This window comes from Anarrhichthys ocellatus, unplaced genomic scaffold, assembly GCF_004355925.1.
Source record: "Anarrhichthys ocellatus isolate YVR2014 unplaced genomic scaffold, GSC_Weel_1.0 scaffold20, whole genome shotgun sequence".
Taxonomy (NCBI): Eukaryota; Metazoa; Chordata; class Actinopteri; order Perciformes; family Anarhichadidae; genus Anarrhichthys; species Anarrhichthys ocellatus.
In genome coordinates this window covers 7,114,292-7,135,665 of record NW_022280050.1, presented here as the reverse complement: position 1 = coordinate 7,135,665, position 21,374 = coordinate 7,114,292, and the positions used below count along the sequence as shown (strand labels likewise).

Sequence of the window (21,374 nt, the reverse complement as noted above, 5' to 3'; positions counted from 1 at the left end):
CACACACACACACACACACACACACACACACACACACACACACACACACACTCTCTCTTTTCTCTCTCTCTCCCTCTCTCAGCAGGGCAGGGATTATAGCCATGGTTAAAACCTTTCCAGTGCCGCTGGCTTAATCCTCTGTGCCAAGCAGAGACTAAAATGAGCTTCAGAAAGTGAGATAATCTGCCTCATCTACGTGACTCTCTCAGCTACACTAATATTTAAGAGGCACTCAATGTAAAACTTCAGGAACCACCTGGGGAGACCAAATCTCCAAGACAATATTAAGTTAAAATGTTGGAAATCTGTATTTTTTTATAAGTCCTGTGTCCAAAGTAGTAGCTTGTGGGAGATGCAAATATCCATTGATGAATAAAATGGAAGAATCAAGCCAAAGTAGAGCCAATTCAATATCAGGCCTCTTTAGTGCTGGAAATCGTTTCCACACCAATTTTCCTCCAATTTGCTCAACATGGCCGACAGCTAAATTGGCGAAAGAGTCTGTCCATTAGAAATGTCCATTAAAGGAAATTAAAACTTTTCTGTATCATTATGACAGACACTCAATAATTTCGAAGAACCACATTAAAGTAGTTATTGAAAGAGCAAGTTTTATTGATCGTAACATTATGGTATTTGTGAGAATGACATGAAAGTATTTATTCCTCCTCACAGAGCTCACAAGCGCTCGGCCGGCGCAGCTCAAATAAAACAGACCGCCCAGTCAATAGGGGTAAGATAATATGATCAGAGAATCAATATCAGCACCATTGTTCTTGATTAAATGTATTCATTATAACTTAGTCTGGCTCATTAAGCATTTAAATTAAAAGCACTTCAGATTGTGGAAGTTACTCTAGAAATTCAAAGGATCATCAAAGTTGTAAGAATCCATGCTGAGGAGGACATCCAGGCTATCCATCCTGTGGTTTTCGACATGTTTCACAATTTGTGTTGGCGCTAGAGGAAAAGTCAGGAGATCACCAACGTTGTCACAAATTCCACTACGTCTTAGATAGTTTTAATCCTGCCTGCCTGTTTCTCTAACTCTCCTGTCATTTCCGGTCCTGCCACTCACACCCTGAAATCACTCATTCCTCTCACCTGGTCTTCCACGCCCACTAGTCCCTCACTATTTAGATCCACTCACTTGCACTTGATACCTGCCAGATTGTCTTGTGTGTTACTGCCGAGCTCTCCAGCCTTATCCTCGTTTCTATATCTGATCTGCCCCTTTTTGGATCTCCCGGTTTTGACCCTGCCTGAACACTAAGTCAATTGAACTCCTTGTAACTCTGTCTCTGTGTCGTGCTTTTGGGTTCCGGTGCGCAAGTACTAGTAATCATTACAAAAGTCGTCTGGGTTGCCTGCACCACATTTCATGGCAGTTGGAATATTTCAGAAGTGGTGGACAGACAGACTGACATTTCCAAACCTAAGCCAGGCCTTCGAACAGTGTGTCGAGATCCAGTAACAGGAGCCAACAAGAAGTAGTATCACTAGATTTGTATGTCAGGGCTTTTGGATAGTTGATGATATCATTAATAATTCCCTATCCCTCCTACCTTTTATTCACCCAAAGGGAGAGATTTGTATTGCTCCGACAATGATGATGATGGTGATGGTGGTGATGATGATAATGAAATTCCATAAAGAGGATAAAAAACTATTACTGCTGCATTTAAATGAGATTTTGAGATGTTGAATGACTGCACTGAGAGGATGAAAGAAGATGAAGTTGTGTGCGTGAAAGTATCAGAGAGACTTAAGACTCTTGTGGCGGCATGCAAAGCTCTCAGTGTCTCCAGCGCTGTGTTATGTGATGTGACATGTACTGTGGTTTCCACTGCCAGCCTGTGTACTTGCGTCTCTCCTCTGGCTGTATAATTAATTCATAGACCATGCGAGTGCACGCCTTGTCTCCTCCTCTGCTGTCTCTCGGAGAGATCTTTGAGAGAGCAAGATTAAAAGGAGGGCATAATTAGACAGGAGGATTCTCACTATCAATGTAATTGAAGCTGTGCTGTCATATTACAATGTCTAATTGGTCTCAAATTAAGGAAAAGCATTCACGACAGCAGGGACTCACTTACCAATGTAAAAGGACAGTCAGATGTCCTGTCCAACCTATACTTCTTGTTTAGTTATTGTGCAGTCATTTCCCCCCCTAGACACACTTGTGTCCAATCACCCCACTGAGAAGTGGCAGTAAATAGAGTTACATTTGTGCATTTCAACTATACCATGTCGTTAGGAAGTATACGTACATACGAGATCTATTATGATTGTTGCACAGTTACGGAGCTGTATCAATAACACTTAAGTGACACTTACATCTTTGTTCCCTGCTGCCTGAGAAGCAGAGGAGGTCAAACAGGTGCCGTCCCAGGATCTGAAAGGAGATGACAGATCTCATTAAAGATACACAGCCATTCAGATTCGAGTGAAGATGGTGCCGTCCCGCAGCCGCATCCTCAGCCGATTCCTCTAGAGGTGCATTCATCCTTCCCAAAGCATACAGCTTGTAATTTAGGTGTTGCCCGTGGTAAAGACTTCTCTTTTCCCTGCCTGCTCTTTTATGCTGCTGCTCATTGCGGCAAGGTCACATGTTTGTGTTTGTGAATCAGAACTTTGTGCCAGACTGCGGGGGTGCATTAACATCACAGAGAGCACAAAAGGCAAGCAGGCCTGTGATGACCCGGCTTGCAGTGTATTTCATATCTGAACCGGGTGTGCGGATTTCACCTCCAAATACATTTTGTTTGGATACAGCAGTCGGTTACCTGAGACTTCACTCCACACTCAGGCGGTACGTGTTTCTGTTTACCATCGCCGCAATAACGGAAGTGGTTTCTGTGAGCTGCTGCATTGTTGTCTTAGCTTCAGGAAGTCCTTCAGTCATAGAAATAGGTGATTGAAGGCATTGCACTTTTTATTTTAACTCAACCACCAACAGAGATTTGGGTGTGTTACGCTTGTGGCTGCTATCCTCGAGTCACTAGTATCTAACTGGGGTGGGGCCAGAAGTGGCATGTGTCCCCCCTGATATCTGATTATTTCATATTAGAATATTTGTTAAAGTTTTTTATTTGCTAGTCATCTATTACATTGAATAAACAATATAAGACTGTGCTTGTTTCCAAGTTTTCAAAGTAGCATCTGGACCCAAGCAGGTGATGAGAAGCGGGCTGGTAAACTCACTTATTCCTAACTCCACACTCACAGATATGTTTTTATTTTCAAACTAGTAGTCTTCCGCTCTCACTGACGTTACTTGACTTTGCGCAGCTCCCTCTGGAGCCACAAAAAGCTTGCTGCAGTACTCCCCCCAAACCTATAAACAGACTGATGTGTAAAATCAGCACATTTCCTCTTTAAATCGTGTTAAGGGTCTTTAATGACTATTGATGGGAGAAATGTTCACAGCTATTTATTACATGAGCCCTTCCCTTTGATATGTGACATTTTCCATTTATCTTGTTTCTGTCATATAAAAGACAAGACTGAAATGTTTCCCTTTTGAAGGGCAATTTCTCCCCTTGTTGTTTCCGCCGCTCCCGGTACAAGCACTCTTTGTATGCACATCATGTCAAGTGCTAGCAATGCCAGCTGCCTGACAAGGAAATGAAAGGTCCCGTCGTTGTTCTTGTTTCTTCCCAGGTGACACCCACTGTCCCCATTCCGTCACCATCAAAAAGTCGAAACAAGACGCCGAGAACCTCAAAAACGGTCCATTATGCGCTGCCATGGGGAGCGCAGACGCCATTAAGGAACGGTATCGGTTACAAATAATGCATGTCTCCAGTCTCATTCTCATCTTGTCTGAGAGAAACGGGACAGCGCAGAGATGAACAGATGCACCGCAGAGACCTTGCATGCGGAGTAACGCGCTATAGCTTTCACAGACCCAAGGACATCTCCTCACCAGAGTGATGGCGAAGAGAGGATTCAGACAAGAGCCCACATAGTCCCACTCTGAAGACATTAAACAACAGTATGAACTGAAACAAACCTACGGTATTGACGTTCAAAGCTCACCACACTTGTGTGCACCGTTTATCACAGCATATTGTGATTGTTTTTTGTTGTTCTGCTTTGGGAATGTTGCATTTCAGAAAGTGGACTGATGAAGGAGGGTCCTCATATGTCTCAAGCGTCTTCCTTTAATGATGTTAAAGACCATGGGGATGGAGGAAGTCATTACCTAGAGAAGTCATGTCTCTTTAAATATCTTATCACAAGATGCAGCACTCGTGCTTTTTTTCACAAGGTTAAGCACATAACACTTACTGTAGCATCTCTAAAGTGGTAAAAGGTGCACGGATCAAGATGAATTATAGTCAAATGCATTTGTTAATGCTTCCTGTACACACGTGAGAAGTCGGCCTGTTCAGAGGATTCGTCCTACGGAGCTCGCACTGAACTGCATTATCTCCCTGTGACATATTTTATAATGAAACGGGCAGATAACAAAACAGAACATGCTGGTTTGTGGTTGATTGAGATTGCAATGATACAGGTTCACCTCCTATCGTTTTTTACATTATATCTGTGCAGACACGATTCAGAGTTAGAAGTGATTGTTGCAAAATAAAAGCTTTTGCCAAACTCCTCAAACAGCGTCTGAATACCACGGAACTTCACAGATAAATAGCTGGATGACAGCACGCTTTGGGTTCCTTCAAACAGCGAAGAAAGCCAACGCTGAGCCGATACCAGCCCGTCCACTTTTAGCGTGTGACAATCTCAAGATGTAATGATACAACTCTAAAGGCTCACTCTTTTACTGTGAGATGCCATTAAGTGCTGAGGTGTTTATGTCTTTTTAATGAGAGTGCTAAATTGCCTTCATACGCAGTGGTTTTTTGTGCAAATGAAAGCAGACTATGAATGTCAAGTAGACGACTAAATGTTCCTCGGCACATTGCGGGGCCACGGGCAGCAGCGTCAGGATTCGCACTGACGGCCACGTGACGTGAGCCCAGCAGTACTCTCTGCTGGAAAATGTTTAAATCGTAATGAACAAGATGCAGAAGTGCGTGTCACAAAAAAGGATCTGAGTGACAAAAATGTTGCTTCAGTGCAACACAGACTGTACCAAATATTCATACTGCGGGATTCTTTTGATCAAGAATGACTAGACACTGCTGAAGAGGCCTGATGATTCCTTTGGTGCAAGTCATATCAGCAACAATTGTGACAGCAATAGCAGTTGTTTAATACTGGCACATGTCCCCAAATCACCTCTCTCAACATGTATTCCCCTTCTGATAAACGGCTGCTTATTGCGATGTGGGCGAACAGATTCTGTTATATGACAAAGTAATCTTAACTCAAGAGCCACTTACTAGTGAATGGAGTTTGTTCAGTTGTTGAGCGTTGAACTGAAGTTAAGTTTTCTTAGTCAACGTGAGTTGATGAAGATTTTGATATTTGGACATATTTCAAATATCTCATGAGTTTATAGTAGTGCTTGTTGTTCATTCTTTTCAGCAGCGCCACATAACACACAGGCTTTGTTGAGGGGGCGTACGTCTAAAAGACCTTACAACATGCAGGACCTGCTGTTTGTATACAGCACACGGGAACAGCAAAGCTTTCATCCCAGCAATGTAGAAGGCCTCAAAACATTTTAGAGGCACAAAAGCCAAGGACAAGCGAAGAAACCCTCAAATACTTTCTTTTTCACACAAAGTGGGGCGTCATAATTAGCTGCTGAATAGATTAGAAACATTCATCTATTGCAAAGCAATTTCCTTTTTTCTTCATGTAGGTTTGGGCGCATATACGGAAACCAAGGTCAATCTTTGTCAGAGCTCATAATTACCGTGAGGTTTATTGTGCTTTCATTTACATCACGTCATGTTTGCTACAATAAGCGTCATGGTTTGTAGGGTTGTCCATTAATTGTTAAGAGTGTGGAAAATTGGAGTGAGGGGATTCATATACGCAACCAGGTATTTTCAGGCACTGTTTGACACTATTTTATGTTTACTCTTTATTAAATCAGAGGAAATGATTGTCTATTTATTTTAAGTTTTAGCTGTTAAATTTTTATCAGTAAATAATGACTCAAAACCATATTATTGTGTTGTTTGATAGACTGGATGAGAGACTCGTCCAGATCATAGTCTTACTTTAAAGAAGCTCTATATTGGGATATGTTGTATCTTTTGTAAAAAGGTTTATTACATGACCTGAAATATTACTAAACCCAAAGAAAAAATATGTTTTGTGTTGGGAATTCTTTTAAAGATGAAGTTATTTTGTGGACATTTGCTGCTCTAAAAAAGACAGGGGGCTAAGTCTGAGCATTCGTCCTTGGCATAAATGAACTATGAATAAAACACAATAAAAGGATTGCAGCATTTGGTAGGTGACACATTACTTTTAAAGGTTATTCTTTCTTCTTCAGGAAGCTGTGAATTGAAACCTCCTTTAGAGTCCTGATTGTGTCCTTTCCCTCTGACTGGTTATGCTTTTCCCTACAGACCTAAGAGTTCAGTGCCATGGGTATATTAGATCTTAAGATACACAATCAGATGTGGGCATACGCCATTTTGGAAGGCTTTTCAGCTATTTAAGGGAAGAAATGGTTACAGCTTTGGTATGCCGGTGAATGTAACCATTATTCTCGCTCTGCTTAGTATTGGCACTTTCTTACTTGCTGGTTCTGAATAGGAGCAGTTTCATAGTGCCTCACGCCAGACTACATGGCCACACTGATGGTAAAACCATAACATCCTGGCAGAGCAAAAAGCACTTTAGCAGTTCCTCAAATGCAGCTTAAAGGTCACATATTGTAAGAAGTGAGAACATGTTCATGTCTTTTTTTATTATAAAGCAGGTCTAAGTGTTATGTAAATACTGTGAAAGTATCAAAATGCTCAATCAATGGAGACATACACACAGCCCCGTATTCAGAAACCGTGCCCTTAAACAAGCCATCAGGATTTCAATAATGTAAATCTTATAAATATCTGCTGACAGGAAGTAAACATGGACCTCACTGAGAGCTCAGGTAGTTTAGCTGAGGGCCGTTCCACTAGCATACCCATATTCCTGTTCTGTCCTGATGTTGGCTACAACAACATGACTCTGATGTACTGCTCGGGTCATGTTTGAGGGCTGTGGGGCCGGTGTTTTCGTAACGCCGGCCGGTGTTCGTTCGCCAGCCGGCGGATTGATTTGTCTTGCTTGACAATTTTATGCGACTGGCTCTTGTCATTGTGTTAATTACATTGATTCTGACTTGTCCGTTAATGACGAAGCATCCCGTCATCACGGGGTTATTTCGGTTTTCTGTTATTGTTCCGGGTTCAAAAGGTCACACATCCCGTTGTCTGTTACTTGAGCGCAGTCCATCGAAAACATTACATTTCCCACAATTTAAGCTTCTGCATTCAAATGCACTAGTATTATTCAAACGTATTGTTCGGTTCGTAAGCCTCGTACCAAACGGTTTAATACGAATACGTGTATTATTACACCAATAGAAACAAATAGCACAGAAGGCCCAGGTATAGAATGCACGGCCCGCCACTTCTTTTAGCCATATATAAGGTGTAACCCCCTCTCCTGAGAATTACATTTATATAGTGGCTACTATGTTCCCAGAAAAAAACGTTTATTTCGAGTGGCATGAAGGACGGCGGAGCAGCCCAACAAATGAAAGCATTTCAAGTGCAAACAGACTTCAATGGAGTCCGAACAAAAGAAACAAAAGCAAAGAAAGTAATAAAACGTTAGATAGATAGAAAACTTTTTGATGCGTATAGAATATATATTTATATTGTTTTTGGGTGAACTATTCCTTAAACTAACATTTAATTCAATTAATTTTAGACTTTTTCTGCATTAAACCAGTGCTTACCCAAGTGCTGTGAATGCCTAAACCATTAAAAAACATTTAAAAAGTCCCAAAATGTCACTATGAGAGGATACTGTATTTCAAGATCAGATTGACTGAAACAAATTTAAAATGATGTCAGTAAACACGAACATGTTTGTGTCTTGCCAGATACCGTATGTTAATTAACAACATTACCTCATTATGTCAATAGAAATCATGATGAAACTTTGCTATTTTAAATTAGTTGTATACACGTACTTTCTTTGAGACAAGGTTGATAAAGTTCTATAAACTGTCTCAGTGCACTCAGTCGCCCTGTTTTGTAATACACTTCATGGTCACCATGGTTTTAAATAAAAACCCTCAGAAGCAGCTTACAACATGTTCCACTCTGTGATTTCACGTCTCAAAATACAAAAACTGTACCAGCCTGAAATTGTTTGACGCGACACAATCAGACATCACCATGTTGCCTTCCTCTCTCATAAACTTTCATCATTGCCGTGATTCACCTGAATGAGGAGTCGCATGGAACAGGCTGTAAAAAAAAAACAAGGTGTGAAGAAGGAGAGCGACGGTTGTTTATATGCAGTGTCTGAAGTGGAGGGCAGTGAGGAGAGAGATGATGCACAGCATAGCAAGAGATAAACACAGGAGATGGAGAGGGAGATTGACGAGTGAAATCAGCAGCATGATTAATGTGACAACCTTTCAGCAAAGGTTATGGATCCGGAGGGAACACTAATGTCTAACACTAATGTAGGACATGGAGGAGAAGCAGAGTGGGGAAAAGGTCAGGAGTCAAGTGAGGTGCAAAATTACAGGAATGCCCCATTCTCCTGGTGTCCTTTATTCTGTGCTTCTAGAAGCATTCATCTCAACCGGTGCTTTATTTTGTTCTCTTTAGTGATGATACTGAATGTAGAATACATGAAGAATAGTTCATCCAGTCATATGTCTACATACATACTTCTGTGCTAGTTTTGTCAGATATCATACAATAAAGTGGACCTGGAAATGTAAGTTGAATTACCAATGGAATTATTTAACAGCAATACTTGTTAACATGGACTTGTTTGAAGGCCCTGAAACATCAAGTCATAAGTATTTATCTTCAACGTTCAATATTTATGTTTAATTTCTATTATTTATTTAGCCAGACATTGTGTTCATGTTAGCCGATTACTGGGCTTATTTTGTTTAGTTTAGCCCTCGTTTTGCCGTCACAAACATGTGACGTATTGTTTCCAGAGATTTCGTCTTCGGTTGGTAGAGGTTGGATCAGATCACGTTGGTAGTGGTTGGATCAGTTCAAGTTTTTTCACAAAGCTTTAAGAAATATGACTTCATTTTTCTGTGAGTCAACTTGTACAACCGTGTCAATCTCATCCATTCTTGTAACTATATTTTTCTGTTTCTATTCATGAGGTATCGCTGCAGCAGTTGGCTCGCTAGCTATGTAGGAAGGCGGAGTCCTCTTGCCTGTTATCTGATCAGTCGACTGTTTTTCTAACCAGTGGAAACAGACGTCAATGAGCGACTGTGGGTGGAAAAATGATTTTACCCGCTGTTGAGTCTTTTTAAGCTGAAATAAAGAATATTGTCAAACAGAACTTGTCTTTTAAAAGTATTTATTCTCTGGCCAGAGAAGAGGCACAGTTACACGGAGTCACTCAGACTATGTAGAAGTGTGCGCTACAGATTACAATTCGTACAGAGTTATAAAGAGAGTGATCAAGGGTGGGGGCCTGTTCCAGCCCGTGCAGGCCGTGCTGTTAAAGAAATATAAGAAGTGCTTTATCTGTGTAACAACAGACACACAGATGCATACGTGTTATCCTTCAGGCATAGAACCTGTGAATATACAATAGGTACTTGTTATCCAACAACTGGAAGAAGAAGATATGTGTGCAGGCAGTCAGCTGCATGGATCACAAGTTACATGATGCAAGCTTGTTTCACAACAAGTTATAAATTCTATTTCAAAAGAATATAAAATACTTATAAGAATATAATATTTCCATTACCAAACAGCAAGATACATTTGAGCATGTATGTTAACACAAAGGATGAAGATCTACTGAGTTCAGAGCAAAAGTACAAGTGCTTAGGCATTTACACAATATACTTAGTAGAAATATATACTCGGTAGAAATTTTCCATTACACGACATACCAAACCTATTTAGTTCGATTCAGAGCTGTGGGTCCAGGCTAACTCTCCGTCACATTCGATTTAAATGTCGCTGAATCATGATTAATGTACACATAATGTGGCACGTCTTTCCAACTGAACTAGTCAAAGCAGTGAGACAAGCACAGACAGAACAACACAGTCATGTGTAATACCCAAAACACTGAAAATGTAGTGTTCATGTAGCACTCCATCGCCCATAGTAAGACGCTAACTGAGATGATTTGTCTTCACTGCCTTTAATGATTCTAAATTACCTTAATTGTAAAATCCTTGGGGTGTTACGGTGGCTTAGTGGTCTAAGACGCATTGGCACGTAACTGTAATGTCTCTTGCTTGAATCTAGTCAGGGGACCTCTGTTGCATGTTACGTTGCAAAAATGGCAACAAAAGAGAAAATAAAATGTCTATTAAAAAGAAGAGGAACAAAGGAATTTATAATGCTAAGAGCCTCAAAAAGCCATTAGGAGAATAAACAAAACAGTGTTTACTGTAGGGACACTCACAGCAGTGAGACCTTTAGCATAAAAGAGAAACAGCAACAACAGAACATAATTAAATAGACTTTAAATTACAGCTTTCTATGAATAGATAGATGCACATTAATATACTGTGTATGAATCAGGTTTAGTCAGCGTACCATGTAGCTGTGATGTTATCTGTCATCCACAGTGATGCCCGTCTCCCGCGACTGTGACTGTTCTACAGTATAAAGGCAATAAGCTCAGAGAATGACAGTAAAAAGGTGTTTAAAAAATAGTTTTTTCTTAATGCTCCACGGGCTGCAGAGGAGCAACGGAGAGAGATCGAGGCTGTTACATTGTGAGGATAAATCAGAGAAGTCAGCAGACTGTACACAGGTAGAAGTTTTACATGACACAAAAGCAGCTGCTTCAAACTCTGACTACACACACACTGTCTTTAGTCTGTCTTTACTTATTTACTGCTCTCTGTGTTAGCCTTTGCTCTCAACAACTTTCTGCCCGGCTCACAGAGATATATTGTTTTGCTTGTCCCTATTGTCTGGCCCACCCACAAGCACCTGCAAGGATATCCAACTCCCACACGTGGAAGTCTTGATGAGTGAATTCAGTTCATCTGCTTCCAAACACCATACACTCAGGCTGAAAGTACAACGACCCTTATAGCAGCATGCAATCAGCGAGAAGCAGTGGGCTGAAATTGTGTCATTGAAGTTAATTACAGGCAATTAACACCCAGTTGTCTGTTGCTCTGACATTGGCTGGGGACAAAACCGTCCCTTTACGGGTTTAGGGGCTGTTATAGTGACAACATTCACAGGGAGCTGGTTGTTTTTTAGCCACACAGGGCTCCAGGGATGGAAATCTATACATTGGAAGGATTGTCATGAGATTATGTACAGACATTCAAGGTCCCCAGAAGATGAATTGTAATGACTTCGGTGATCCCCGCAACTGTTCTCTATCGTCACCATGAGGGCTAACGCGCTTAACAAACATGTTAAACATAATAATAACAACACATTTAATTTGTATAGCGCTTTAAAAGGTACTCAAAGGCACTTTACATGGTAAAGAGAGTTCCAGAGGGAGGGGCTGCAATGGAGAAGGCCCTGTTCCCCCCCAGGTCTGGTGCTTGGACAGAGTAGCTAAGGAGGTTGGCGTCGGTAAACTTTATACCTGCTCAACATCATCATCGACATGTTTGCATTGTCAATATTGTCATTGTGAGCGTGTTAGCATGCTCACATTAGCATTTAGCTCAAAACACTGCTGTGCCATACAGCAGGCTGTTGACGCTGTGTCCCACTACATTGGAATTGTACCGATTATTATTATGTATTAATCGTTAGTGTAAACTCTTTTAGCAGTTAGTACACGGCTAATAAACATACTAAACTCCTAATTAATGCAATTTGAACTGTGACTTCAGAACGCTATCGCCAGTTATCTTTTGCCTTGAACTGATCCTACTGATGGTTTCATTACCATCTGCAATTAGCTTGAGTGCTTTCCAGCTGTGATTAGACCCCTCTATTCCTTTGTCCATCACATTGTGGGTGAATATAGTCCAGCACAATCAAATGTCTATAGCATGCACGCCGACTGTTTTGAGTATACTTTCTTTTGAGCACATTAAAAACCTTAAAACGAACAAAACAAACATTAAAATAAATATCATATTTCTTTCTCATGGTCACATATTTATCAAACTCTTTCCATATCCACGAACTGCATCTATTCTGCTTCATAATTGTCTGCAGCAGCTCTGTCCTCACCATTGCTTGCTTTAGTTTCCATTTTTATCCACACTTTTGAATTCCTCTTCGATCTCTGCTCAATGGCCCCTGTTTAGTTTGTGCTCCAGTGATATCGTTCTGCTGGTGCTGCTGCATTAGAGATGAGTATTCTCGGGTGGAATGAGCTCCAATATGTCTCCTATCCAATATTGATCCATGATTACCGAGAGTTCAACAGGGTTCTTGATTCCAACCAAGCATGTAATTGCAGTATGGGACAGGGGGTCAAATCCTCCCCCCCCAAATATTTGTAATGACCATTTCCTAAATGCCTCCAAAAGGTAAAAGAAAGCTTTTCCCCCCCTCCACCCGCCGCATGTCCGGTGTTCCCGTCAACCAGTAACAGTGAGCACAACGGCCTTGCACGACTCACCAGTTGAAGTTTTTGGTTCTGTACCCTCCACGTACCATGCACAATCACAGCATCACTGATCGTATGTTAAATATAAACCGGAGTGTTGCTGCAGGTGTTGATAAACACATCTGCTCAGATATTTCCTTTGGAAAATTCGGTTTGCAGTTGATTGTGTAATAACTGACCAAGTTATCATGTGCTTTTGCTCAAAATGTACACACACGCAGGTGGAAATTCTTAAAACATGCATGTGAATTGTCTTTGGCACCCGAACCGTATCGCTCTGTACACCTTAGTTCTGTTTTACTGATACATCCTTCATTTAGCTAGTTGTTTAATAAGACTTGATACGGAATATACTGAGAAACAGTGTTTGAGAAATGTGTCTCTTCGGGTTGGGTTGGTCCAACCCCCAAAGGCTGACTGAAGATTTCACCCTTGACCCCAACACAAATACATATTCTGGGGAAACGGATGCGGCTCCGTCACAGCATATATTTAAGATGTCTAATTCTAGCTGCTTCCTACAGTACGTGCCGATATTGAATTTGAATTGACTGTAAGAGTGGTACTGATGATAACACAGGCCAGCAGTAAGAGAAGCCTGATAGCTCTCCCCCACACCCCCTTCACCTTTGACAGCCATCTGTATCACTCAGGGAAAGCCTCCTCGAGACAGCTCTGCAGACCCACTGATCCTGATGCATTTTGACACTGATGGTGCATACAACTGACCTTGGGGATGTCGGATGCACTCAAACAACACTTGCTGCATGTGTTTATGTCCCAGAGACAGTCTAATGAGGATGTATCTCCAGCCAGCCAACTCCAGGAGCAAGTGCCAGGATGCAGCTAGTGCCACCAGGGCTGTAATCACAGCTTCTTGCCTGACTCAGGTCGGGTAACTTTGTCAGAGGCGACTATTCCTACGGCCCTGTTAGGACAACTCTTCCCCAGATAAACTCAAGACATGTTTTTGGCATTCTTGTGGTTTGTTCAGTCAGATACAGTCAAGTTGCTATTTATGAGCTTGAATACACTCAAACATTTTCCTGTATTCAGTGTGCGTTCACTCCCAAACCATGTTTGTGTGATATCTCATGCCATGCCCTATGCTCTGGCAGATTAATATTCCCTCAGTGTACTAAACCGGTGTCGTGTTTTTGGGTTAGTGTCGGGCAAGTTTGATTGGGATTAGAGAGATAGTTTGATTATGGTTCAATAATAAAAACGTATGCCACCAATAAAAGCCTAAATGCACAGCAGCCCACAACAACTCAAACGTTTGGAATTGAACCTGCTTTTGCCAGAATTGAAAGTAACTTTCCATATCTCACCTCATCGTCTTTTCCACAGTGTGACTTGTACCTCATAGTCTTGTTTCACTTGTGAATAAATAAAATAGCTTTTCTCAATGTTCACATGATTGATATGAGAAGAGGTTCCCCCTCTAAAATTTACACCACACACAGCATATTTTTCTGCACGGAGGAAGTGCTGATAATTTACAGCCTGTCATCACCTGTCATGGCCGCAATAAAACACAAATTTGCTTGAATTTTATTATCTTGATGATTTGGAAACTGATGAGAACACTTAATAAAGTAATCCTTTCTCTTGTCAGGCTTCAAGTAATGCGCTTGTGTCCGGTAAGCCAGTGCACGGACTAATCCGCATCCTCTGGGGAACTACTGGCAGCTACGGCCGTGGCTTAGGTGTGTGTGTGTGTGTGTGTGTGTGTGTGTGTGTGTGTGTGTCGACACAGAGAGGCGACTGTTTGTCCTAAACAACAATAGTGGCTTGAGGTTAGCCTAGATGCTGCAATAACACTGGTTATATCAGAACTGGAGAATATTTCTTCAGTGTAAGAAGAGCAAAGAATAGAACTGAAAGCGTTTCTCGGTGGAAAGATGTATTTGCTACAGTTTCAAATGGTTCTGTGTAACAAGCCACCTGGCGGGTAAGGTGACAACAATATACAACAATAATAAGCGTGAAATCCTCATGTTGGAGAAGATAGAAAGAGAGAATGTTTGGAAGAAGAATTAATCCATTATCCGAAAGGTTGGCGATTAAATCAACAGTGTAATTGTTTCAGCTCTAGAACAGACTCCTGAAGCAGACTCGGACTCTGATAATGGCCATGATGTAATCTCAGTGTTAGAGCTGATTTAGCAGAACTGGTAAGGAGAATAACATAATAAGTAGTTGTGAAAAGAAACACATTACAGTCCAAGCAAACAGTATAGCCCCCACTTAAAGATAACCTGTATGAAGATTTTGGCAACACGTTCCAGTGTGAATCCAACCCTGAAGGACAAGAAAGTGTAAGCACAGGAGACTGTTTGTGTAGCTCTTTTAGTTCCACTCCTGGGAGAGAGACTGTGTGGATGTGTGTTGTGCCGAAAGAAGTGAAGCAGCACCGAGAGCAGCTTTGGAGTCAGTGTGAAATCTCAGTGCCACACTCCACTTTATCTGCCCTCACTGTTCTCTGGGGAGGGGGGGTTACGTCATTAAATATTCACCTTGCACTCACAGGACATCACCTTAGGAAAGGTTTACCTGGCCAACACCTGTCCAATATCCAATATTTGTTTTCCATCAGAGTGCACTTTGACATACCTGCGGTTCAGCAGAGTGGATCTCCTTAAAGGTCTTCAACCTTGGCATTAAGGGCAGCTGAAACCCCCTGTGTGTGGGCTGTCACTCTCAAGCCAAATACCAACTCCATAATCAAATGTGATTGTACCCATGCAGCAATATTTGACATTTTGCTTTTTTGTTTTTTTGTGTTAAGCACTTGTATAAATACATTTTACTTTCTTTTACTTAACATGTTACTCTCTTTGAATGTCCCTTTGTTGACACTGCCAAAAACGTATCACTCTATTTCAATGTATTCTATATCTATTACCCTTCCTCGTTCAATGATTGAGGACATGGTCACTCTCTAGGGGAGGAGTTTGTTTATTAAAAAAGACATTACCACCAAAATGCCAGTGTTTTCTCCTCTGACCGCTGTGATTGGGGGACAAATGATTGGTAGGATACCCAGTTAAAAGTGCAACAAATTTAAGGCACCTCTGCTGAAACCTCGTTAGTTTGAAACAGTGACATGTTTTGGATTTAGTTGGGTCAGTTTGACTCACTTTCTGTGTGTCCATGGATTCCCAATATGTCTTGATTCCCAATTATTCTCCATGTTGGCAGGTGGGAGAAATCTGTGGAATGGAAACGCTTCTAGTTCAATTCTGTAAAATCTTTACTCTGCTGCAATTTTAAAGCAACATATAGAAACTGTAATGATCTCATTAGTGAGATTTTTCAGTTTGCCAATTAGCATTCGACCTTGAAGTTTCACACACAGACAAAAGTCACCATCTGTCAGCACAACGCAGGGCAGCCCTCTGTGATGATGACGTGCCCACAGCTCTCTAACTGTGTTTGTTTTGGCTGCAGGAACTTCTACTACATCACCATGCTGCGAGACCCAGTGTCCCGCTATCTGAGCGAGTGGAAACACGTCCAGCGCGGGGCCACGTGGAAGACCGCCCTCCATATGTGCGACGGACGCTCGCCCACCCAGGACGAGCTGCCCACCTGCTACAATGGGGACGACTGGTCCGGTGTTACCCTGATAGACTTCATGAACTGCCCGTCCAACCTCGCCAACAACCGTCAGGTCCGCATGCTGGCTGACCTGAGCCTGGTGGGCTGCTACAACCTGTCCTCTATGAACGAGAGCCAGCGTAACCACATCCTCCTGAGCAGCGCCATGAGCAACCTGAAGAACATGGCGTTCTACGGCCTAACCGAGTTTCAACGCAAGACGCAGTACCTGTTCGAGCGGACGTTCAGCCTGCGCTTCATCGCCGCTTTCACGCAGATCAACAGCACGCGAGCTGCCAACGTGGACCTGAGCGAGCCCGTGCGCAGACGCATCGAGGAACTCAACTATTTGGACGTGCAGCTGTACGAGTACGCGAAGGACCTGTTCCTCCAGCGTTTCCAGTTCACCCGCCAGAGGGAGCACCAGGAGGTGCGCTTGAAGAGGCGCGAGGAGAGGCGTTGGCTGAGGGAGCAAAAAGAGCAGGGCAGGCTGTGGTCGCCCAAACACAGAGGGGGAGGAAATGGAGGCGGGGGGAGGGGAGGAGGGCTGGAGAAAGGGAGTGAGGGGGACTTCCCCGCCACCACTGAGGACTACACAAGCCAAGTGGCCCGTTGGTGAGGCTCTGGTCTTCAGAGAGAGGAGCAAGAGAGAGATTCCTCACAAACTTGATTCAAACCTTTGACTCTCTCTCTCTGGCACATCCTCTGTCTCTCTCTTTCTGCCTCATCATTAATCTGTCTCCTGCATCCGTCCGTTTCTCAGCTTCAGTGTGATCCGAGTGCTCTGCTGTTTCTTTATGAAAACTGCCAAGTCTGTGAGTCTCACAGCAGCTCTGCCTTGGAGTGCCCTTTGGTGTCTTAAATCTTTAAATGCTGTTTGTACATTTTTTTTTCGTCATTTAATTTTGGCCTTGGTTATTTCTCGTTGGCGGAATAAGACAGCAAACCGAGGTGAGAGAAGAAGAAAAAACAAAAACGATCAAAAGACTGCATTGCTTTTAATTTTGACATTCAAAGCAAAAGCGATGAACGTCATTGAAGCCTTTTGTTGCAACTGGTAGAGAACCATTTGAATGATGTAGTTGTAGAGTAACTGGTGGTTGCATGTCACACGTTAACATTATACTGCAATTCGGGAGAGCGATTTCCAAAAGCTGCACTGTACTGAAAGCCAAAGTCAATGAGACAAATTGAATTCAATGAGAATGAAACCCTCTCTGCAGACCATGCTGTATGCATGCATGTTTTAAACCAAATTACAGACGACTATTTGATGGTGTGAAGGTGACAGTCCAGTATTATTTTCTGAAATGCAATACTTTGCAGACTTCAACACATCTCCCAAAGATAACATGTAGACACAAAGCCAATCGCACGGCCACAAAGAGTACATCGTGCTGTGCAAAATAACTTTTCTTGTTCTTTTTTTACATGAAAAAAGGGAGACAAGTTCTCTGTGATGAGAAAAGCATATTTTGTGAGTAATTCATTTTTGAAGTAGTGGGTTGCGGAGATAAAAAGGTTGGTAAATAGTACAGGTGATGAAATGCGTTAGTGTGGCCTGACTGTGAATGAGATGATCAGCATTCAGCTCTCACGCCCTTCCCCGTCACACTGGCTGCTTTTACATGTTGGTAGAGCTGACGGCAACTGCACTGTGGGCAGCGAGAGCGCTTCAATGCCAGCAGAGCACCAGCCAACAAAACACCAGCCTCAAAGCAGGTAGAAAAAAACGTGTCTGTCATTTCTTTTTGCCCGGTAGTTTCCAGTCCTTCACATCCAATCAGCCTGGCGACACGTGAAGATGAAAGAGGGCTTGTTTTTCATCTGCTTAAATAGGCTTCAGTGATGCTTTTCATGCCTCTTATCTCTCATTCACTCAAAATCCCCGCTTATCAAATTAAATGTTTACTAAATGTCAACACTGAAGTGGTACTGCTGCTACTATTCTAACAGTCATTTCTCATTTCTTCTGTGATTGCATTTACTTTTTAGTTTGTTATTTCATCTCAAAGAATCGCCCGTGTGTCGTCTGGTTTGAATGATTCATCGAGCCCGTGCGGTGAATGTGTTGAATGAATACAGGTTAAAGTTGTCAAGAGTTGTATTGGTGCACTTGTCTGTACGGATGCACTTAGTCTGAGTTCAGTGAGTGTGTGGATGGCTGGATGAGAACAAGGACTAGGTGTATAGCACATTGATAAAACTCCCAACTGTTTCAAGAGGAGCTACAGCTCTGAATATTGAATCGTTTTTGTGTAGAATTTATAACTGAATTCATCAAGTTTGTGTTGTAGCAGTGAAAAGGACAAATCATTTTAAAGACGTCATGGCAAATTATAAAGGGTCATTTTGGATTATTTTTGTCTCCATTTGATGCTACTTTATACATTCAAAAGGCCCTTTAAACTCCACTCCATTCATTTGACAGCTATAGTTGCCAGTTACATTGCAAATACATGCAACATGACTTATGTTGATCATTAACAATAATCCACTTATATAAAATAAATTGTATGTATTCTGCTTAATGCTAAATTATGCCATATAACATTAAATATGTATGACTAAATAAACATCAACCAAAGTTTTTTAGGTAATAAATCGTCAAAAACTCTGCTCCATCCGAGCTGTTTGGGTCTTGGTTTTATCAGATTCCAGTAACTTAAGTGAATTAAGTGTAGGACCCCATTGCTCATAGTAATAAGCTGATTAATAATATGTTTCAGGGACCTTTTAGTAAAAGTGAATGCAGGATAATTACTTTTATGTTTTTACACAGGCCTTTTTCAGTGAAGGCATTTCGACCTGTCATAGAAGGAAAGCACGTGTAAATAATCAAATGAATGATGATTTATATAAATGAAATGGTATTATCACTTGATTTTATAGCTATTACACCAGAAGTATTTCTTTTGAAAATGATAATTGCCAAAAGGACGTTTATTCTGGAAATTTCTTTTAATAAACCAACATGCAGCACTGCTGTGTGACAAGCTGTAGGAATTGCAATGTTCCCCAGTGACAGATGGCACGAGCACCGCATGAGCAGTAGAGGTGCTGTACAGCTATTAATGAAACACTTGTTGTAAATGTGCTATATACCTAAGTTTGATTATATATACATATATATTTGTATGTGTGTGTGTGTGTCTGGCTGCAAAGTCGCTGAGGTGTGTTTATTATCATGTGTCCGTGTGTTTCTGTCATCATGTGTTGCGCTGCCTTAAAGCGTCCTGTGAGGTACAATGCACAGACTGATCCCTCACAGCGATTCATCCGGAGAGGCAGAGCAACGAAAGGAAGCAAAATTGTTAAGAAGGTTAAAAAAATTAAAGTGTTTAGGTGTAACAAAGCTACTGTGACACCACAGAGATCAGAAAATAACTCTAATTAGCACATTTCCCCTCCCCTCACGCCTGCAATTAACAGTTGGCTTTTAAATGGTAACTGCTGAGTGATTCTTGTGTCAGACGGTTCATTTAATAGAGAAATGTGTAATTCATATCTCTAGATTTTTACATTTTGAAAGAGAGTGTTGGGAAGTAGGACGGTATGTGGGAAAGTAGAGCGAGCTAAGAAAAGTCCCCTCAGTTAACATTGCAGTCAATGGGCCAGATGGATGGCACTCCTGTCACTTTGAGGCTCACAGCGCAAACTGTTGAGGTCTGTTCGCTCAGAGAGTTACATTGTTTCAAAGACCGCACATTTTTCTACATTTTCGATGAAAGTAAAACATGTATGAAAAGTGCAAAGGAGGAAGGATGTTGAAGAGTCATTTTAGAGTTTAATTAACACCTAAACCCCAGTATGCATGCCATGTCCCACGATCTGTCCATTCATTTGAATGAGGTAAAAATTCACAAAAAATACTTAATTAAACCAAAAACATGTACTTGCGATAATGTCCTCAATGAGCTGAACATTTTTAACATAGAAAATGAAGTTCCTATATTGAATGGTGTTGATGTAGTTCGGTGCCAAAAGAAGAGGAAGACCAGTTCAATTAATTTACTGTGCATCCATTGCCTTAGCATAATCAACGATATAGACATGTTCAGGCTTATTGTTTCTGTGACTTCTTAGTATTTGTTTTCACCAAATGATGTCCTAAAAGACTTTCCCCCAATTTTGTAATTGTAAAAGTGAAAACTCTCATACTATGGTGTAAATAAAGTGATGGGGGTGGGGGGGCAGTCTGACATTCCCAGAAAAGTGTGACATGCCTCTTTGTTAGGAGCATTTTAATGAACTTGTACTGCCACTTCATATCTCTGAGAGTCAGATTTCTCTGTTTTTATTTGTTTCTTTATATAATTTCAATTGTTGCTTAATAATTGGCTTCATAAAAATACCAGTACTACCAACACCTCAGTTGTAATGGAAGAGAGCTTTCTTAGTGTAAGAATTTCTATGTACATGTTTAAAGTCTTGTGATGAAATGAAACAGTCTAAAATCCTTTTGGCGTGTAATATTTAATCTGCCATTTTTTTCAGAACTGAAAAAAAATGAGTGACTTCTGCTTAAGATATCTGAAATAAATGCATCGAATGGCCATGACATTACAGTGTGTGTCGGTTTTATGTTCTCAAGCTAGATATCCACCGATGAATATAAGTTTGTGGGTGTTTTGCAAGAACGTCTGTCTTCCAAAAGAGATGTTCACAATGGATTTCAGAAAGAACCCCAAGAAAGCAACTTTAAGGTCCTAGTAGGGAGTGAGATATTTACAATTCAACTATGTTTTTAGCCCATATGTGATGTTGCATAGACATGTATTCCTTTATTATGTTGACTGTAATTTACTGTAATAGTGTCAGTCAACAAATATGGAACGTTGTCTTCTGATGTAGACAGAACCACCTGCAAGACTCCTTTGCTGACATCTTTTCATCTGGCAAAAGATCAAGAAGGCGTTACACAAAACAAATGTTCAGACTCAGAAATAGCCGGCGCCACACAATTACTTTCTTCCGATGTGAAGGAATAACAAGGTAAGCAGGTGTCTGGTGCTTTTATCAGGCCTAATTACAGATGAGCACATCCAGTGCTTCTCTCACCGGCGTTATATTTTCTCTTATTT

The 21,374-nt window shown here is 41.4% G+C and overlaps 1 protein-coding gene across 1 annotated transcript in view; it reads left to right on the top strand.

Annotated features, from left to right (window-relative positions):
* hs6st3b (heparan sulfate 6-O-sulfotransferase 3b) overlaps positions 1–20,844 on the top strand; it is a 58,238-nt gene extending 37,394 nt beyond the window's left edge. The window contains exon 2 of the mRNA XM_031858326.1: positions 16,141–20,844. Coding sequence (XP_031714186.1) covers positions 16,141–16,909 — 769 coding nt within the window. The 3' untranslated portion in view covers positions 16,910–20,844. The remainder of the gene's footprint in view (positions 1–16,140) is intronic.
* The last annotated feature ends 530 nt before the right edge of the window (positions 20,845–21,374 follow it).